The sequence below is a fragment of the Sander vitreus genome, chromosome 21 (genome assembly GCF_031162955.1).
Source record: "Sander vitreus isolate 19-12246 chromosome 21, sanVit1, whole genome shotgun sequence".
NCBI lineage: Eukaryota > Metazoa > Chordata > Actinopteri > Perciformes > Percidae > Sander > Sander vitreus.
In genome coordinates this window covers 4,209,841-4,230,667 of record NC_135875.1, presented here as the reverse complement: position 1 = coordinate 4,230,667, position 20,827 = coordinate 4,209,841, and the positions used below count along the sequence as shown (strand labels likewise).

General features: G+C 39.6%; 1 protein-coding gene across 1 annotated transcript; it reads right to left on the bottom strand.

Annotated features, from left to right (window-relative positions):
* Nucleotides 1-1,641: 1,641 nt before the first annotated feature.
* LOC144536017 (inhibitor of nuclear factor kappa-B kinase subunit alpha-like) lies at nucleotides 1,642-19,911 on the bottom strand. The gene is made up of 21 exons (XM_078278893.1): nucleotides 19,791-19,911; nucleotides 18,938-19,059; nucleotides 18,575-18,669; nucleotides 18,232-18,349; nucleotides 17,102-17,171; nucleotides 16,828-17,006; nucleotides 16,510-16,634; nucleotides 15,748-15,855; nucleotides 15,400-15,535; nucleotides 14,739-14,933; nucleotides 13,861-13,963; nucleotides 13,475-13,598; nucleotides 12,266-12,417; nucleotides 12,108-12,169; nucleotides 11,900-12,009; nucleotides 9,213-9,262; nucleotides 8,716-8,821; nucleotides 8,409-8,556; nucleotides 6,478-6,614; nucleotides 5,522-5,621; nucleotides 1,642-4,175 (listed from the first exon to the last, which is right to left on the bottom strand). The coding sequence occupies exons 2-21, from the start codon at nucleotides 19,040-19,042 to the stop codon at nucleotides 4,110-4,112; spliced, it is 2,289 nt and encodes a 762-aa protein (XP_078135019.1). The 5' UTR covers nucleotides 19,043-19,059; nucleotides 19,791-19,911; the 3' UTR covers nucleotides 1,642-4,109.
* Between the last annotated feature and the right edge of the window lie 916 nt (nucleotides 19,912-20,827).

Below are 20,827 nucleotides of genomic sequence, written 5' to 3'. Positions count from 1 at the left end.
TTCAGTTTTTCCACCAGATGTTGAAACTGCTGCAGGGATTTGCTCCTATTTAGCATCAAAAGCATCCGTGAGGTCCAACACTGACGTTGGGTGATGAGGTCAGGGCTCTGTGCAGACCAGTCACGTTCTTCCACACCAAACTGGGAAAAACATTTCTTTATGGAGCTGGCTTTATGCACAAGAGCATTGCTATGTTAAGACACAAACTGTTGCCACAAAGTTCATAGCCTTGCAGCAGAAGTTTTGGAAGACTCCTTTTCTCAGTAAGAACTCATGAGAAAAACCTCCTTGTAAATCCTTCAAGTCACACTAATCCTGCCAAATATTTCATGTCAGATGTATAAATCTAACTGTAAATGGGGGGGTGGAAGTCTTCATTTTGGCAGGAAACCTGTTTTCTCACTGAGAGTTCATCTGACTCACTCTGATTCACAATCTGAGTAGCCCATAAAACACAGTTTACAATGAGTGTATCTTGTTCTACAGCAAAGCTTTGTCTCAGCTTGTTGCTCACTCATCAGCACTTTACCGGGCTCATTCTGCAGGAGATGAAATGCGATGACCACATCCGTCTTCAAAGGGGATCAGGATGTTTAGTCAAACATGCAGCCATCTGCGTTTGTTCTGATTTTCTCAGTTTCAGAATAATCCACACGAAGACTTTCCAACAACACAGACGACAGTAAAACCACGATAGGTCTTTGTGTGGATCTCGTAATGTTTCATTTTAACTTCGGTGTTTTACGATCCGTGTTTTAAAAGATGCTCTAAGCGATGTCGCGCGTTTTTTAGGCTACATTTTTTTTTGTCACATACAACATATCCTCACTATCCACTAGCTGCCTGTCCCCTGAACACACTGTAAAATAAAACGCGGTCTCTGTAGACAGCCCAGGCTCCAAAAAAGGCAACAAAAACAAACTGGCCAACCTGCACCACCAAACATAAGTGTTCCAGCCAATGACCGACGAGAAGGATTTGGAAATTGAGGGGTTAGTGCGTGGAAGGGAGGGTGCTTAGAGCACCTTTAAGGTTTCTGACTGCGACTGTGTGTCAGACTCCGTGCTAAATAATCTTAAATGTCAAAACAACACAATATCTCAGATGACACACTACAAATTGTGAATATTACTGCTGTGGGTGAGCGTAGATGCGCCAAAGTTTAAAATTTCAAAATGTAAAACTCTCCAGTGAACTAACATGACATTTTTCATGCTTGAAACACTCCTGACAAATCATTTCCACGTAAAATAGACAAGGTTGTCTAAAAGACTTAAAAACTTGTCATGAGAAGGAAGAAGCTAATCTCTGTGACTCACTATTAATCACTCAGTTTGAAGGCTGAGATACTGTTTAAGAGTAGACAAAGTATCTCGACTGTACAGTTTCTCCTTTTAGATAACAGGACAAACAGCCACTGTACTTTTCCAGTGTTTTCTACTGTGTCACAATTTGAGAAATCACTTGATTTAGTGTTGAGGTGACAGCAGGTGTGCAATCACAGCGGTCACATTAAGCGTCTCACTTGTAATGACGTTCTAAAAATATAATGAAATGCGTAGGAGGTGTAGGAACTCAAGGGTTAATAATGATGCATTGTTTTTAGTTGAGCTTATAATAAACTGTGAACTGAAAGCAGAATCATGCCAAAGTCATTTTATTTTATTACCAGGCAAACATTTGATCTTTTTACAGTAACATTTTTAAAAATTAAACATTCAGACAATTTTAAACCATCAGATGGAAACAAATACTTAAATGGAAAGACATATGACAAATCCAGTTACTTAAATACAGAAGAAAAAAACAAAATACTTTTTCCATTGCACTGTAACTTCATAAATACTACTCAGATGGTTAATCTATCCCTAACTGTGTAACTGCAGTGCATTCAACCATTTACTATCCTGGTTTCCAATCATTCACATTGATTTCACCGTCAACAACCGAGGGCGCCGACTGTGCTTCAATGCAACGTTCATGTCATAAATGGATAGACGATGAAGGGAAAGAGTCCCATGTTCATGACTAGAGCAGAAAGAATCCATGGTTAATCGATAAGTTGATTATTCAGCTACAGTTTTGTTAACGGATTCATCGTCTTAGTGATTTTTCAAGCAAAAAATGCCAAATGTTCTCTGGTTACAGCTTCTCAAATGTGATGATTTACTGCTTTTCTCCGTTTTTATAAACAGTAAGTTGTATATACATTTAGGTTTCAGACATGTGGGAAATGTTAACAGGCACCTTTCACTATTTTCTGATATTTTATAAAGAAAAGTGAGTAAAAATCACCAGAAATAAATTGAGTTGCAGTCTCGTTAGTCTCGCTTTGCCAGATCGCCACAGCACTGCGACAGCACTGGAGTATTGTCTGACTGCTCAAGTTATCGTTCTTAGACAGAGGGAAATACACGTTCTGAGTTGTTTGTATTTCTTTAAACCAATCACAATCATCTTGGGTGACACTAAGCCCCCGGATGCAGCGACGGTGCCCTTGCTAAATAGATAGCGGAGATAGCATGTCAGGCATTTTACCCGCACAGTACATCCAGCAAGCCAGACTTCAGTCCCATTGACTACTTACAAGCATCAGACAGTTGAATGACTATTATTGATTATCTGCCGATTACTTTCTTGATTAACTGATTAATTCTTTTTTGCCGGATGACATAAAATAGTGACATGTTCATATAATAATAATTTCCGCTCCGATGTGATGTCTAGTAACTGCTTGTTTTCGTCCGATCAGCATTTTTACAGTTTCATAAAACAAGAAAAGCAGCAAATATTCACATTGGAGAATTTTTTGATATTTATGTTAAAAATGATTTGCCCTTTCATTTTCTTTAACTCCTTTTCTTTTGGATTAATTAAGTGTATTTCCATTCAACTGTTTTGATGTGCATAAAAAAACCCTGAGTGGAAACACTGGAAATTCATCATGACGGACATCAAGAATGTGACTAAGTTAAACGTTCACTGAAGAGCTGAAAACATCAGATCTGTGTGCAGCGATAAGGAGACAGGAATGTTATATTTACATCGTTTTCTCTCGTTTGACTGGAGCTCTGTTAAGTATGTCCTCTTCTTTTGCAATGGTTTCATGGCATGCGTTTATCTCCATGAACTGACTCATAATATTCAACAGTAGTGGGTTGGAAACATGCATTTATTTGCATTTTCTTTTGATGATTTTTCTGGAAATATGTTAAAAATCTGCACTAATTTTGGACGGAAACTTTACTAATCGTTTAAACTCTATATGACATGAAAGCAGCATGAACCATCCAGTGAAATTAAACATGCACATACAGTAATGAGACAACAAAACTCTTTGTATCTGGCAGACAATTTAAAAGACAGTATAGACATTGTGTAAACATGAGGGCCAGCCACGTCTGTCACAGATATCACGACAAAAGACTTCCGCCTATGATACATAACACTTTAATAAATGAGAAAACTTCAAAAATCAAAACATTTACATAGAATCTAAACCCCCAGACTATGTATAGTAAAATATATCAAATCGATTATGAGAATATGACAATAGGAGTTAAATAACTGTTTGTAAATCTGTGAGTTCAGCGACAGTTTTTGGCAGCCTGGATCGTCTCATCTCGTTACAGAGGATACATGGGAGTATCAAAGTGCTGTTTGCTTGATTGTAATTTCCTCCTCGACCCCCCCCCTCCACTTCCTGTGTTTTCCTTGTATGTCTCACGGTTGAACTCGTTCCCATATTTCTGTCCAACACTCTCGTGCGATGAATCCACCTTCCACACCCTCAAATCTGGTGCTACAGTTTGCTCAATTTTGCAACAACAGTGAAAATTAATATCATCAGTTTTTATGAATCATGATGTATATTGTGCAGCAAAAGGACAAAAAAAGTAGAGTGACACAGCTTCATTGTTCATCAGGCTGGAGCGGGCAGACACCACTGAGCATGTGTTGAACTCCACCATGAGAGCCATTTTTTAAGAGAATATCCCGAGTCCTTGTACAACTGTACAACGTTTGACGCCACTCTGCTTGTGTTAGCCGCTTACAGTCTTTAGTGTTACTCGGAGCACAGGCAGGGATGGAAGGACGCCACAAAACGCTCACGCATTTCTCTTTTTTAATTTGGTTGTTAGGGTTTCGTATTTCGTCCAGCTCCAGTCTTGGTCCTTGAAAGAGGAAAACCACCAGGTGTTTAAGAGTTGAGATGATGAACCAGAATGATACAAAAACATATTTTAAAATGGTTTTATACACACAAAGAAATCCTGTATGAAAAAGGAAGCAACTTCCCTAGAATGAACTGCAACTACATCTGTGTAAAAATAATATTTACTGTACGTATTTAGTTTTGTGTGTCACTACACCCATCTTTAGTAATTGTTCCGAAAAGTACTTCCTGCTTCCTATCTGGTGATCTTAACTGTATCAATATGGCTGATTTAAAAAATTCTTAGTTGGTGAACACTCGTATGATTATGTCGACTCATCGATTAGTTGATTTAATCGACAGATCTGTAAAACTGAGTTTCTCCACGACGATCAAGCAGAAGCACCACTTTAAGTCTCGTGTTTGCCAGAGATGTGCTCATATGTTTCTTGGAAGCAAGTCATTCAGCATGAAAAAAGCAGAAAAAAAAGACTATTAGACTAAAGCATTCTTAGTTGGTCAAGACCAAAACGACAGATTAGTCGACTAATGGACTGAGAGGGGGAGCCTTAAATAGAAATCATTCTGATCACCTCTCAGTGAATTTAAACATCTGTCAAACATCAGCGTACACAACCAAAACTTCAAACAGGTTTTCCTCATTGTAGTCATGTAACAATGTGCAAAGATTTTTGAAAACAAGCACTTTTCAAATGATAAAAAAAAAGTTTAGAAAATTGTTTGCAATGAGCCTACTTTTAAATATCACCACACTGATACAGCTCTAGACGGACACTTAGGGATGCATCGATCTTACATCATAAAAACTCAGTTTTTGCTCAATTAGTGTCTGTCAGAGTGGGCAGTTTGACTCCGTGTGTCGTGCTACAGTAAACTCTGGTGTTATGTAACCTAAAGTTGAGTCACAAATGTGGGAAAATATCAGGTCACTACAAGGTTATTAATCAGTTGAGCTATCAAAAAAGCTGAAATAATAGATCTGTATGGACACTGTGGGTGTGTGTGTGTGTGTGTGTGTGTGTGTGTGTGTGTGTGTCTATTTACTGTAGCTAAAAGAAGAGTTTGTGTCAAAGTATGTTGTATGCAAATGCATTTTACTATTAGAGATTAATTGATGGTTTCTTGTTCCTGGTATGTAGCTGACACAAGAAGCTAAACAAGTGTGTGTTAAAAATCACAATTTGGACACATTTTGAAGGTTCTTGTCACCTTCAGTTCATTCAGAGAACTTGATGTGACTGTGTTTGTTTTTTTTGGCCTTTCTTTGCCATTATGTCCGAGGGTGAGAGTGCATTAAAAAGATGCAGAACTGAAACACCGCAAGTTAAAAGAAGAACTACTCACCACTATGCTTTTGGCCTGTTCATCAGCAGCTTCCTGCATCAGGCTGGTCAGCTGACTGAGGTACTTCTGGTTCTCCTGCAGCAGACGCGGAGCAGCGTCACTGAAGGAAACACATCAAGAGGCCCGTTTCATCACACGTACAATGTGTTGCAATGTGTTTAGCATTTTATCGGCTACAGAAGAACGCCACGGGGGAGAAAATGCAACGACAGCATAATATTATATTCACATGACTGTAGCATGAACACCTTATTAATATACAACATCAAACAAGTAACAAAGCTCCATTTTGTTTGGGTTGTATAAAATGTCAAAGGGTAATGATATAGAACTGCAAAGATTAATCAATGAATTTATTAGTTGTCAACTATTAAATTAATCACCAACTATTTTGATCAGTTTAAAAGAATGATGTGAATCCAGCTTGTTAGATGTGAATATGTTCTAGTTTCTTCTCTCCTCTATGACAGTAAACTGAATATATTTGAGTTGTGGACAAAACACGACATTGAAGGGACGTCATCTTGGGCTTTGGAAAAACACTGATCGGCATTTTGCCCCATTTGACGTTTTAGAGACCAAACAATTTATCGAGAAAAATAATTGACAGACTAATCGACTATGAAAATAATCCTTAGTTGCAGCCCTATAATGATATTCACGATACATAAAGTGTTCAACCCCGTGGTCTGACTCATGTTTTTTGAACAATCAAACAAAAGAACTTAAGGGTCATCACTGCCTAAAGGTGCTTCCAGAAAATATTGATGAACATTTATGCAATCAAGTATTTTGTGTTCTCCGTGTATAGTGAGATTAGATCAATTTGTAGAGATTTGTTTTCACACAGTTACACATGAAACGGTCAAGGGGGCGAATCATTTCTATACCGGCATTGACAGAGCAATCATAAGTGACATGAATGTTCTGAATCAATCAATCAATGGATCTGTTACCTGTCATTGGGCCCAGGTAGGGAGGTTAGGGGATGTGGGGAGCTGACGGGTTGTGCCGACTGTGACCACGGAGAAACCTGCAGCAGGTTGGACGACTCGGGACTGGCTGCTATCGAGTTTCGTGTTGAGTTTTGAGCCTGGAGGAGACAGAGAGAGATCATGCGGATACATGCGGCGATAATAAACATGATGTCTTTCTCGTACAAGAAGGAATGCAGGCGGCTCATCCTCCCGCTGATTCTGTTTGTGATCCGTTAGAGAAGCCAAGTCTGAGGAGGTAACAGAGAACAGAAAGTACCACAGCTGACGAACAGGACGGACTTATCAGCTGCAGAGACGGACACAACTATTTTTTTAGGCATTTTAGGCCTTTATTTTGACACGACAGCTGAAGACATGAAAGGGGTGAGGGAGGGGGAACGACATGCAGCAAAGGGCAGCAGGTCGGAGTCCAGTCCGCGGCCGCTGCGTCGAGGAGTAAACCTCTATATATGGGCGCCTGCTCCACCAACTGAGCTACCCGGGTGCCCTGGACACAACTATTTTTGTGATTAATTAATAATTTAAGTGAGTTTTCAAGCCATTTTTTTTACCAACTTCTAGCTCCTTGATTGTGAGGATTTCCTGTTTTCCTTTGTCTTATGCGATAATAAACTGAATCTTTTTGGGTTTTGGACTTGGTCACAAGCATTTCATTGCCGGTTTTCACTACTTTTTTTAATCCATAATAAAAATAATCATTAGTTGCAGCCCTACTGCAGTTTATTTTTTTTTATCTATAACCCATCTCAAAACAAGCAATGTGAAGACGTCATCTTTGCTTTAGGAAATTGGGATCAACATTTTTCATTATTTTATTTTTCAAATATTTTTATTAGGAGCATCAGTGCAAACACCCTTTTCTTTTTTTTTTAACCTTTATTTATTCAGGGAAGGTTCTTTTGCAGGAACGCCCTCTGATCACATTCACACAGTTACACACATTTACACCTGGAAGCTGCCCAGTACAACCACAGTCTGATCTGTTGCCACTGAGCAGCTCCACTGGAGCGGTTGGAGGTTAAGGGCCTTGCTCAAGGGCACCTCAGTGGTGGTAATGAGGGAGGGACAAGTGCTGCTCTTTCACTTTCCCCACTCAGATTTTATCCCGTCGGTCACAAGCTTGCTTCTCTAACTTTAACTGCCCAAACTTGACATTTATACAGGATAGGATTTATTCAGATTACAATTGTTACACTATTTCCCAAAGATTATGTAGAATAAAAGAGAAAGGAAGAGAACGGAAAAAGAAAAAAGGGGGGATATAGCCATCGAACGGCCCGTTCACTCGCCCACCCACCCAGCACTGCTGGTAATTATGGAGTTTGGGTTTCATTTGTGTGTTGTTAAAGAAGAAAAAAAGAAACAAATCATGGCCATATTTTTTAAAATTGCTTCAGTTTATAATTCGAGATAAACGTAATTCTCTCCAGGTGTAATGTGTCAGTTAGTTCTGTGATCTACAGCTTCACTAGAGGGACTTTGTTTTGCTGCTATTAGCCAATGGAGGCTTACTAGTTAGTTTATTAACTACCTCTGATATTCCCAGTATAATCACTTTTTCTTATTATGAATTCTCAGTATATTGGAGAAGATGCTGAATATTTACGTCCAAAGGCATTTTTCATTATTTTATGACATTGTGCGAACCAAAGATGAATTAGTTAATCAAGCGAATTATCCGCAGAGAAGCTGATAACAAAAATAATCCCTAGTTACAGCCATAGGACAGTGTGACATGGTTTAATTCAATTACGGTAGATTTTTGAATATTAGAGCCCTCAGTGATAACACGCCGACCCTAAAAAGTACGATTCCTGAGCGTTGATACACATAAACCCACACACTTTACATCACACTAAACTTATAAAATAAAAAACGCAGTCACTTACACAGGCGATCTTCAGTAAATGCCAGAACTCTCTTTGTCTCTTGATCTGCATCTGCATCACTGTGTTGTCAGCATCCTTGATGCTCTCCAAGGTTTTCTCAATTCGTGGAAACAAGTCAATGATCTTTTGTTTGCTGATCAGGATCTTGCTGTTAGGGGGAGTCGAGACATGGCAGACGTTAACATACGGTATTAGTATCTCTACCAAGGATGGTGTTTTTATATTGAAGAGTCACAGAAAAGCTGTTGTTCCCTACAGGTCTGTAAAATCAAACACTGAATGTCTTTGAGGAGTGTTGGACTCTTACCTGAGGTGGGTGTACAGGTCTTTTAGGACCTTGTCTTGGTTCTGGACGGTCTGAATAATGGCCTTCACCATCTCAGAGCTGTCACTGCTCACATCTGGCTCAGGTGCTGAGAGATAATCAGATAAACACACTAAGTTTAACACATGGATTTATTTGATTTCTATTTAGATTGATGAGGAAAAGTAAGCCTTTACATTGATATCATAATATAACTAGTGCTGTCAAACAATTAAAATATTTAATCGCGATTAATCACATGAATGTAATAGTTAACTCGTAATTAATCGCACATTTTTCTCTATTCTAAATTTCCCTAGATTTCTTTTTGTCCTATTATTTTTTCTCATTTTAATGCTCTTATCAACATGATACGATACTTTTAAAACGCTGCCTGAACCAAAATAAAAAAAAAACTATATACTATATATATGACACATACATACACACACAGACACATACATACACACACACACAAATTTGATCAGGATGTTACTTACTTTTGCATCTCATCTTCAGTTGCTTGTAGAGCTCAATCGCTTTTTCTTCTCTGCAAAATGAATTAAGTCACATTTAGATATTTACAAAAGTAAATAACATATCATTGTAAAAATCTTCAGCCAAGAAGAGCTAACAGCAGTTCATTTTGTGGTCTTTTACACAGCAGATTGTCGTTTGATGCAGCATGTTTAAAATGCAGTTAGACATCCATCCTGTCTTGACTGTTTGTGCCATGGAAGTGACACCAGTCACTACTTATACAGCAGCACAGAGGAGGGTTTTCACTTTAGTATATTCCTAGAATTTGATGCCAATCTGCACATTAGACTTTAAATTGTCCGGCCACTTTCTACAAATGTCTTGCCCACTATAACGTGTTATTGACAGATGTGTAGGATCAAAAACTTGAGTTTCAACATAGATACCCGTTGCGTAGGTTTTGATTTATACTGGATTTCACTCATTGATATCACCTCCGCAACACTAGAAGGTGTATCGTATGTGATCAGGCCGTATCATGCTTTAATTATTTATCCCATAGTAACTGTGCTCACATTCTTTCATTTACTTTGTGATACGAGCGATGGTGGGAGGCTCGGCCCTGGTTAGTGAATATTCTGTGCATATTTACTTTGTTTTAATATTTGCTTGAGTGCTGGGGCTTTTGTGAGCAGAGGGTTTTGAGGTCGAGATGGCTTTGCCTGATGCGCATTATGGAAAAGGAGAAGAAAATTAAACTTTTCTATTTACTTTCTTCATGTTGTCTTAGATCAACAATGTCCACTAGCATCAGATACTTTTTAGGAGAAAACACAAGCATCACAAGCTGGCCAATCACAGTTCTTGTGCTCCCCATATGGGATCTCTGTAGCACGACATGTAGTTATATTTTTGAGGCGTAATCTCAATATCCTGATTGCAATGCCTGGTGTACACCTTTATTGCATGTAATCCCCACTTACTCTCTCCCAACATTTTTCTGTCTGTAAACCTCTGAAATATTCTTTTATCAAAATGTTGTTGATAAAGTGAAGGGAGTACAAGTGAGCAATACTGTGCAGGATTCTTTGGTTCTGTTTAAGTCAAACATTTCTTGTGTAAAAGAGGGTATTTTGACCTGATAATGGTGCTTCATAAAAAGTTAGGTGGTCACAAAAAATCAATAATCAATTTTGTTGAGACAACTCTACACATTATGTACACAGTAGAGGTGTTGAAATTAATCAAATAATCGATGCATCGGGATGCGGACATGGACGATGCTGCATCGATGCAGTGGCCCACCATAATCGATATAACGCAATGGCGGCCTAGGCATAAACATTCAAATGAAAAATAACATTCTCAGTAGCTTAACCCGTTACTTACTTACTTACTTACTTACTCACACACACACACACACACACACAACGGCTGAGCGTAGACCCGGGAGAGTGGAGAGATTCACAAATCGAGAATAGGAAAGAAAACACTGAGAAACATCGAGAGACACTAGAATAGTTAGCATGGAGAAGATCTAAGTGGAATAACGAAGCTGAAGAGGTGTAGCTACACTACGGCACTTTTCCTGTCTCACAGCAGTGGTTTAGAACAAATGTTGTGCTAGTGTGCCTGGCTAAAGTTGGAGCTAACGGACTAGCTAACTAAGGGCGGAGAGTTGCTGATTCCGAGGACGCTGATTTTGGACCAGAGAGGATGACAGTGTGTTTCCCTGCTGAAGAGGACTTTGCCGTAGCTGGTGACTGGTTTTCCTTTTCATGTTTGAGCTGTGTTTCTTGGACTCACAGCTAACTGTAAGTTGGATTTCTGTGTGTTTACTTCACTGAAGATAACGTCCTGCACGTCCACACGAGCTACCATCAGGCCCGCAACATTTTTTTTTCTTCCTCTCGGCGTGTGTGGGTGGTTGTGGGTGTGGGTGGGTGTGGGTGGGTGTGGGTGTGGGTGTGTGGTTACACAGTGGTTTAATAGGGTTTGAGTAAGTTTTACATTGAAACTGCTGTAAGGAGGAATCATTTTGTGTAGCTGGAGTGTTTTAAGTGGAAACTGACAGAGAAACGGGTAAAGGGGTAGTTGTGTGTAATATCATTTGAAGAAATATTGCAGTTAGCATGTTTGAAGGGTGTGATTTGTGTTGCGTTTTTTTTTGTTATTCAATCTAACGGCTAAATATTATTTGTACATTTAAGTTATGGTTCAGTAAATAATGCCTTTTTTGTTAAAGAATTGTCTGGGGTCAGTTATTCCAGTACAGCACAATATATTTGCTGGTTAAAAGTAGGGTGGTATATGACTAATCCAAAATAGGTAAACCTTCGTGGTAGCTACCTTAAAGAAACGAACCCAAACACTTCATCATTCCAGTCTAAAGTTACTTATTGCAGCTTGGGCATTGCACTTGACAATGCAAATTTGTCAAGTCAAATATCCTATATGGCTTTAATAGAAAAATGTTTTTGACGCATCGAGACATCGAATCGAAGACCAGATAATCGTAATCGAATGATCGGTGAAGATTCACACCTCTAGTACACAGAATGTTTACAAACCAACACAAGAAGAACCATCAGGCTCTAGCTATATGATCACTTCTGTCTTTCAAATCAACAAAACATGGGAGAAAGACTAGGTTGATAACTTTTTAGATGACATATTGCAGTATGGTCAGATCACATTCAACACTCACAGCTGCTCCATCTTGTCTCCTTGGCGTCGAGCATACGGGCTCCTCTGAAGTTCCACTATCTCCGAGTGCAGAGCCATGATCTCATCATCCAGATGGCTCACCTCTGCCACCTGCAGGACAAACCAGGAATCATGCCACCATAAGGATTTGTACTGAGAAACATTACAGGCCTTCTAAATGTTTTAAACATTTTGAAAACATGCATTACCTGTGCAAAAGCAGCAGCTCGTTCCTCGTTCTCTTGCCAGGCTTTTAGCATCTTTTCAGAGGCTTTAAACAAACACACACAGCTCATCAAACAAAAACAGTGCTATTAAAATATGCCCATTTGTAAATTAAAGGGTCAAGCTGCAAGTAAACACTCACATATGCCATAGTGCATCTGATCACTGTATTTTTCCAGGTCGTACTGGATGCTGCTCTTGAAGAAGTCAAGCTTGGCCTTCAGCTGCTGAGAGAAGCCAAACATGCTGTTCTTACACCTGGTCAGGTTGGTGTTGTAGCGCAGGAGACTCAACCTGGAGGGGAAGGAAAGGAGACAATTCAGAGATAGAGAGGTTTGGAAGGGAAAAAAAGCACCATTAGAGCAAAGGCTCGAGTTCAATTACCCAGGCGCAATCTTTTTGGTGTGGCTGGTTGCCGAATCGATCAGAATAACCAGTATCTGCAGGAAGTTATGATGGGAGCACCTGAAGCAGCTGGTGAGCTGTTCAAACCCTCCCCAAACCGACAGCTGAGATAGCAGTGACAAGGACCACAGTGTATGGTGAAATGGGCATTAAAAAGCTTTCCCCAGGCCACGGTAGTCTGTTCCATCTCCACAGGATTACATTTGTAAATAAAGCAACTTACATGGATCACATGGGCGTTACGTAAAATAAAAAGAGTCTACTGTAAATAATATAGACCCAATCACCCAATTATTGTTTGTTTACAATAACTTCCGGGTAGAAAACTCCTGCGTCCTGTACATGCAATTTAACAACCAACGGGGGCGAGAAACAACTGGATACTCTCTCATCTCATTCATCTAAAATGCATATTTGATGTTTTTTGTCAACACTAAGCTAATTTACCTGTTGGGCCACAGACTAAAGAAAATGACACCACCCAAAGTAGCAGTCTGTCCGACTGGTGGTGAGATGTTGCTGTTCCTAACGCTAGATTTGGTTTATCAAAGATGCAAGCAACACATTACAGAAAATAAGCACAGCAGAGACGTCAGACCAACGTGTTTAACAATATATTTTTTAAACGTGACAGTTACGGCTGAAAATGACAACAGAAATAAACAAGTTTGCTGATTTCACATATCTCCGCAATTCAAATCAACTGCAAATTGTCTAACCGGAAGTGATTTCTGTGTTAGCGCTAAGTCACCGTGATTCTGAGTCTGTACAACGGACGAAGTTAACGATTAATAAATGGACCAACATTCAACTTATTAAAAAAAAAAAAAAATGAATCTGTGTTTACACAAATATGCTGGCCTCTTGAGTCTTTCATCAATTAAATATTAGTTATGTTTTTGTGATAAAACAAAAAGAAATTATAGAAGTCTGTTGTGCGACTCACATAGCAGCCCTCTGTCCTTGGAACAGCCTGCTGTAATCATCCTTCAACCCGCAGATGTAGCTCACTGCTTCACCCCAAACCTTCTTCAACACCACCAGGGGCAGCTGTGTCTTGGCCTCTTGAACTGCAAAGTTAAAACAAAACCCATGAGAGTTGCACTATGTGGTGTTAAAAACAGAATGGAGAACACAAAACTGCCATTAAGTGGATCATCGCGGTACAAAATATAATAATCTGTTACAGAATTGTAGTTGACAACCTAACGGAGACAGGAAATGTGTGTAACCTGTGCTGTGTTAAAATGTATTCAAACTGATGCATCAAGGCACATTTTACAGTTTGCTTCATTGTCTCCTCATCAGCAGATATACCTTAAATAGACTCACCTATAGTGTTGACTTTATCGGGCAGCTGTCTGGCACTAAGGGGACCAGAGTACTTGGTGATGCTCTTGTCAAACAGGTAGACGATGTAGCTATCCCACCCTCTCTACACAGGAGGGAAGAAAATCACCACTTGAAACAACGCAAATAGCTTTCCTGTCGCTTAAAACAGCATTTCTGATTGATTTAAAGTCCCTCAGCGTACATACAGTGTGTGTGAACCACAGTAGTACTTTCTGCATCATTTTAGTTTTTAGCACCGAAACAAGCCTTGTGCACACCTATTCCTGTCTTTGTAAAGGTTCCAATGGGAGATAACAACATAAAATAGTTTTGTTTTTGCTTTATTAGCAGTAGGAAACAGCAGACAAATGACAGGACATGAAGAGAAAACACAACAAAGGTCCGCAGCTGGACTCCATTTGGGGACGATGCCAGTACACACTTGGTGTCTTAATCCCCTAAAACCACCAGGACACTAGGATTGGGCATCGAGAACCGGTTCCAACTTGGAATTGTTTCATAAATTGTTGGTTTCCGTAGCGGCCACCGTACTTCCAGGTGCTTGTTGTGTTGCAAGCCTTGGAGCACAGTAAGTGGTGCTCTAAAGTTTGGCTTTATTTTACGTTGAAAAAGCCCAGTAAAACTGTAAATCACCATTGAATCAAAATAAAATGTTCCTATCTGTGAAATAGGCATGTGACCCATTTCAACTCCACCCCTCAAAGAATCGGAATCAAGAATCGATAAGAACCGGAATCGAAAGGAAGAATCGGAATAGGAATCAGAATTGTTAAAATCAAAACGATGCCCAACCCTAGCGGGACACCACCTGATGCAGGTTTTAACTCCAACAGGACTGTTACAGAGAGTCAACTTACCACACCATCTAGGACACACTGCGCAGCGTGCTTCCTGGGATCCAGTGACACTCCCGTCTCCTGCAGCAGCTCCTGGTTCATCACTTCGATGTTGGTCTCGGCCTCGATGCGCTTCTGCAGACTGTGGAGACTTTCCTCCGGAGTCAGCTGAAAAGAGTGGACCTGAGCTGTGGTCATGTTCAGGATGTGGACGACCTGGAGAGACACACACAGAAGAAAAACTGTTAAGTACAAAGTACTGGTCATCATTTACTGAAATGTTTGGTATACTGAAGGCCACTGTACTGTATACTGTAATTTGTTCATAGCACCAAGTAAAAGTACTGAAAGCTGCCATTAAATGTTAAATTACTAATCTTGTTTACTCGTTCTTCGATCAGATAGTGAGTTAATTCAAAATGATGTCAGTTTGTGTTTAGTCATTTAAAATTTGAAAACACAACATTGTTGTGATATCTGTACAGAAACGCGAGTATCGTATTAGGACTGGTATAAATGAAATTCAAACAAAACCCTGATGGCCAAATAACCTTCAACATTTAGGAAATGAACGCTATCAGTTACAAGAGAAATATGTAAATGCTGGTTGACCCAGATACAACTGGCTCAAACACACCGATGAAAGGCTGACTCTTTAGATAAAACTCTGCCAGTAACGCACCTTCATACTCAGCATCTGCTCCAGCTTTTCAAAGCACATGGGCTTCTTGGTGTCGGAGTTGACTTTGCCTCCTCTCTGGACAGGGTCCCACTTTAACATCAGCTGCAGCAGAGCTTCCATTGGTTCCAACAGCGTCCTAAATAACAGCAATTAAAATACGTGTTGAAGGAGAGAAATTGGCACCAAACACTGTCCAAATACTTGGAACACACAGCTGCTGGCTCAAGTCTATTTTCCCTTTCATTTAAGTGGCAACAATGTACTTTCACTCACATTGCAGAGAAAACCGACACCCCGTATGAATAGTGTTTGAAGTGATGTATTTTTTAGCAGTGACAGGATCCTAACCTGCTGAGATTGTTGGGGTAGGGGAGGTGTGTGGAGAACCTGACTTCTCCGTTCTGCTCCTCTACAGCCATGATGTCTTTTGGACCTTTATTCCTCACTTTGCTGGCCCTGTGGATGAGAAGAGACAAGCTGATGGATAGTTTTACATCTTAAAATGAATTCTGTTCATTTTCTTTACAAAAGCATAATAGTAGTTTGATGGGAAATTAAACATTTCACATACATCAAAACTGACTTGTTAGTCGTGGTTGCGTGCGATTTTCAGATATTCCGCCCCAACATTGAACGCTTGTAGAACCTCGAGATCTTGTAGTTAACTAAGGTTAAGGTTTTTAGAGTTTCAACAAAACAACTCTGCATTTTTCAAGAAGGAATGATCATTGCCCAACACACTAGGTGTAGGGTTGGCACCTAGTTCTGTTTACAGAGGTAAGCAAAGACTTTGTTTTAATTTTTGTTTACGAAGGCGGGCCAGGTTGGCCTGGGAAAACCCTGACGAACTTCTGGCAAATTTGAGATTTGCTCTGCAGGTCAGTCTGCCTTGGGCAAGACACTGAACCCCCGAATTGCTCCCAATGCTGCACCATCGGTGTGTAAATGTGAGTGAATGTGTATCTGATGAGCAGGTGGCACCTTGTACGGCAGCCTCGGCCAAAGTGTATGAATGTTTGTAAATGGTGCCTGTAATATGTAAAAAGCACTTTGAGTAGTCGTTAAGACTAGAAAAGCGCTACACAAATGGAGTCAATTTACATTACTTACCATTGCACAGGTTGCAGGTTGTGCAGGAAGGGACGGAAACCACAACTGCATTCAAATACCATTGTGCCAAAGCTCCAGTAGTCCACAGTAACAGTGTATGCCTTATTCTCAAACAGTTCAGGTGCCTGCAGAGAAAAAGTGGTGCATTTCAACATAATACATTTGATCGACAACTTGTGTTATTTGGCATTTATATATTTGTGAAGGCAGGAAAAAGATTAAAGGATTTCAATACATAATTAAGCATATAATTAGTCAGAGATTACATAAAGTAAGGTGCATCTGTGGATAAAGAAATAAAACTACTTGTTTGCTTACCAGGTACTGAAGCGTGCCAACGAAGGAGGTACACAGACTGCCTTGGTCCAGGTCTTTAGCATAGCCCAGGTCAATGATTTTGTGAACCAGCTTTCCGTTAATATCTTGCAGCACTATGTTTTCAGGTTTAAGGTCTCTGTGTATGATCTTGTTTTCGTGCAGATACTGGATACCAGATCCTGGTGCAGAATACAGTGGTTTAACTGAATGATGAGGCTCTAAAAAAAGACACGTCTGAATAAACAAGCCGCACATAAAATAACATTGAACATACCAACATCATTGAGTAACGAAAGCACTTCACTTTCTTTCAAACCGCAGCAGTTTTCAGGTTTGCTCAGCATCTGTAACCCACACAAATACAATTCTATCACATCCACAGTAAACCTACATTACATGACAAAATGGTGACACAATCTGATAAGCTGCACTACTACTGTTAGAGTAGAACATCAGCCTCATCATGTACAGTATGTGATGAAACTTTAACCCTTGCACATCTGCACTGTGAAAGAAATGTTACCTGTTAACCAGCTGAACTATAGGGCTGCCCCATAAAAGATGATAAGACCCTGAGTTGATTTGCATGTTATCAGTCAAATCACTGCACCTTTTCTTTAGCTGCGTCATTGTACACAGAGCAACAGCAATTGCAGGCTATAAAACTTCATAAACCGAGAGTCATCTCATAATGACTTACTGTAAACACAAAACTAAGTGTGATCGAATTAGAGAAAGGTGATGTAAACGCAGAGGGCCTGATTCATGTCTGTTGGCTGCTCCGACACTCTGTGTTGAATGTCGGTGAAGTCGGCTAAACTCCTTTTGAACCAGACGCTAATATAACCTCTACTGACGTCAAGGGTGACATACACTTCGCCTGACAGAGCTTTCAGCAACCCGGCCAAGGAGACACTGTACAATTTCATAACCGAACTATGATCAGGATGCATACTTTCACTTTCACTTTCTCTGACGGTAAGTAAATGTTTTCAAAAATGATGAGCAAAGGCATTATAAAAGGGGGTGTTACCGGTAAAATGTGAGACTCATGTAAGCTGATATAGGAGTTGAGTTTGGGCTGGCTGCTCTGCAGGTGAACTGACACTAATTGGGCAGGGGAGTAAATAATATACAGTATTTCTCATATGTATAGGTGCCTTGAAGAAAATAGATCAGTAAAGTTTTTTTCCCCACCTACACTCAATGTGACGTGGGTGGTTTCAGATTTATCAACTCTGGAGACTGATTTCAAGTAATAAAAAAACAAAATTTTTGGGTATAAAACTGCTCTCTTAGTGGAAACAAAAAGACAAAAACAAAAGAAAATGAATTTTCAAATTTAGCTGGCTTGATGTGGACGTATTCTAAGCTTTTTCTTTTTCTTTTCCAGGAGTCAGTCACCTTCCTCAGGTCTCCCCTGGAGCAGTACTCCATGGCCAACAGTGGAAGATCATTTAAGGCTATGTGCCTCATTTCCTCCGGGACATCTCGGGCTGTCACGACATTGATGTGATTCAACCTGAGAGAGAGAGAAGAGGGAGTCAAAACCACATTAATATTTAATGATGCCCATACAGATTGTGCAAAGTCATCCACTGAATGTCTGCAGTTTCCTTTAGATAATTATTAACGTATAATAGCTGTGACTAAGTATTGTCATTATGATATTTAAATCAATGTGCTATAAAAAGTTACTGTGCCCCACAGAAGGAATAATGTAATAGTATAATAAAATATGTCAAACTTTTTCATGATCTGGATTTCTCTGCTCCATCTGTCCTTATTCCTTGGTGTGAGCTCCAGACGGCACATTTTCACAGCTAGTTTTTCATTTGTTTCCTACAAAACAGACAGAAAGTTCCATTGTTATATCAGTGCATGAAAGTATACCCAAAAATAGCAGTTTGTGTGTAGTTTTAGAGGAGCTGCTTCCTGTATGTCAACATAAAGTGTCACAACAACAAAAAAGATTACTGTATTACTCCCAACAAGGAAGGAGGTAAATAGTGACACAGTTATGATACTGGTTGCTTTACAGGGGTGTCTACTTCTTATTGACAGTGTTTCAGTGTCACATATCTGCTGTGTTAAATGGCTCCAATCTCACGTGATGTTGGTAGAGGTAAACATGGGCAAACCCGCCCATTCCCAGTCTCTCTTTCAGCTCCCAGTCTCCACAGTTCTGGTTCTGCCTGAAGGGAGGTTTCTCCATTGTTGTTGCCACTCAAGCTGGACCAAAGAGTAGAAATAACGTGTACAGGACAGCGTTAATTTATATCCAATAGTATTTATTTAATATATATTTATTTGAAAAGGCACAAACTGATTGCGATGTTTGAACTCCTAACTAGCCAGCCAAATAAAAATCAGGGCAGTCAGCTTTTTCCTAGAATGGCGAAGGCATGACCCACCCTACTCCACCTCTGATTGGCTAGAACTCGTTGCCTTCATTGGATGGATTGGTTAGGTTTAGGCATGAAGCGTGAGATTGATTAGGGTAAGCCAATCAGAGGCAGAGTAGGGCGGACCATGCCTTCGCAATCCTAGGAAACGTAAATTCCCCTCAGGGACATGGCTACATCCAGAACACCTGCCAAGCTAATGTCAGATTACATTACATTGCATTGCATTACTGTTTGCACAATACAAATGTCTATATATTTCACACATTTTAGGCAATTTGACACATGTGGCCTGTTTAAATGCGCATAGCAGGTATGCAAAATACACACTCAAAGCAAATTGTTTTTTTTATTATTGGCTACATTTATAACTGGCAAACAGCTAGCTAACTAGCTAGTTAACGGCTACATCAACAATTTAGCCCACCAACGGCAGCCGAATACATTCCAGGAAATAGACGGCGTCAGCTCGTTAGCATTAGGAAATGAAGGTTTCGACGCCAGTTTAGTGACGTTTGAATTAATGTTTCCGTTGCTAAAGCGAGTTTTGAGACTTACTTTGCGTTTCTATTAAAGTGTCATGAGCCGTATTCCGGTACAACTTCGTGATGTCGGTTGTTTTCGGGTCAATGCAGCAGCACCGTGATAATCCGTACTTTCCTACGTGACGTCACCCGGCTGTGTTTCTTAAAAATGTAACCGGGGCGCGTTCAAGAACGAAAACACCTGCTGCGTTCAACCGAGTTAAGATGTTTAACAACCTTTACATTAAGAAATGAATATCACAATATATAATGTAATCATATATAATTATAATATACCACAATATAGGTTTTAATCATGGGTGTATGTTTTAATCCTATGACACTGCTGCACATGGCCATTGGGGGCATTTAACTAGCCTAAATGCAAAGTGCAAGCACAATGTTGAGGTTGTACTTTCTTTACTTGAGCATTTCCATTTTATACAACTTTCATACTACTTCACTTCAGTTCAGAAGGAGATATTCAAAACCTCAAAACATATCTTTTCAAGCTTTTTACTAAATGTATTTTATAGGTTTTCCTCTTAACTATTTTTTATTAACCTTGATATTTATATTTTCTTAGTAAATTGTATTATTATATGCTCTGTAGCACTTTGAGATTGCTGAAATGTAAAGTGCAATACAAATAAAAATGTATTATTATTATTATTATTATTGTACTTTTTACTGCACTACATTTATTTCATAGCTTTAGTTACTTTGCAGATTCAGGAATGGGTCATTGTGTACAATGAGTACTTTTACTTTTAGTACTTTAAGTAGGCTTAATATTGATGCCAAAACTTGTGCACTTCTAGAAGGGCATAGGATTCACTATTTTCAGGATTCTCACTTATTTAACCATCGGACCATCGTCGGACTCGAACCCACTCTACCCACTGATCCAACCCGGCCACAGAGTGGAACTTTTTTCAGATACTGTTTGTTTTCGGAGGCAAGGGCAGAACTTTGGGTTGACATTGTCAGGGGTTGAGATCGTGTATTTAAAAAAGCGACAAAACACCTAAAAAACTGTCAGAAAAAAAACTCAAAAAAGCGGCAAAACGT

Excerpts from the sequence above, each read along its gene's own strand:
- LOC144536017 (XM_078278893.1), bottom strand. The coding sequence starts at position 19,042 with ATGGAGAAACCTCCCTTCAGGCAGAACCAGAACTGTGGAGACTGGGAG. Across the intron at positions 18,350-18,574 it reads GAAATCCAGATCATGAAAAA|GTTGAATCACATCAATGTCG; the intron begins GTTTGACATATT and ends TCTCTCTCTCAG. Across the intron at positions 4,176-5,521 it reads AACAGGCCAAAAGCATAGTG|GACCAAGACTGGAGCTGGAC; the intron begins GTGAGTAGTTCT and ends TCCTCTTTCAAG.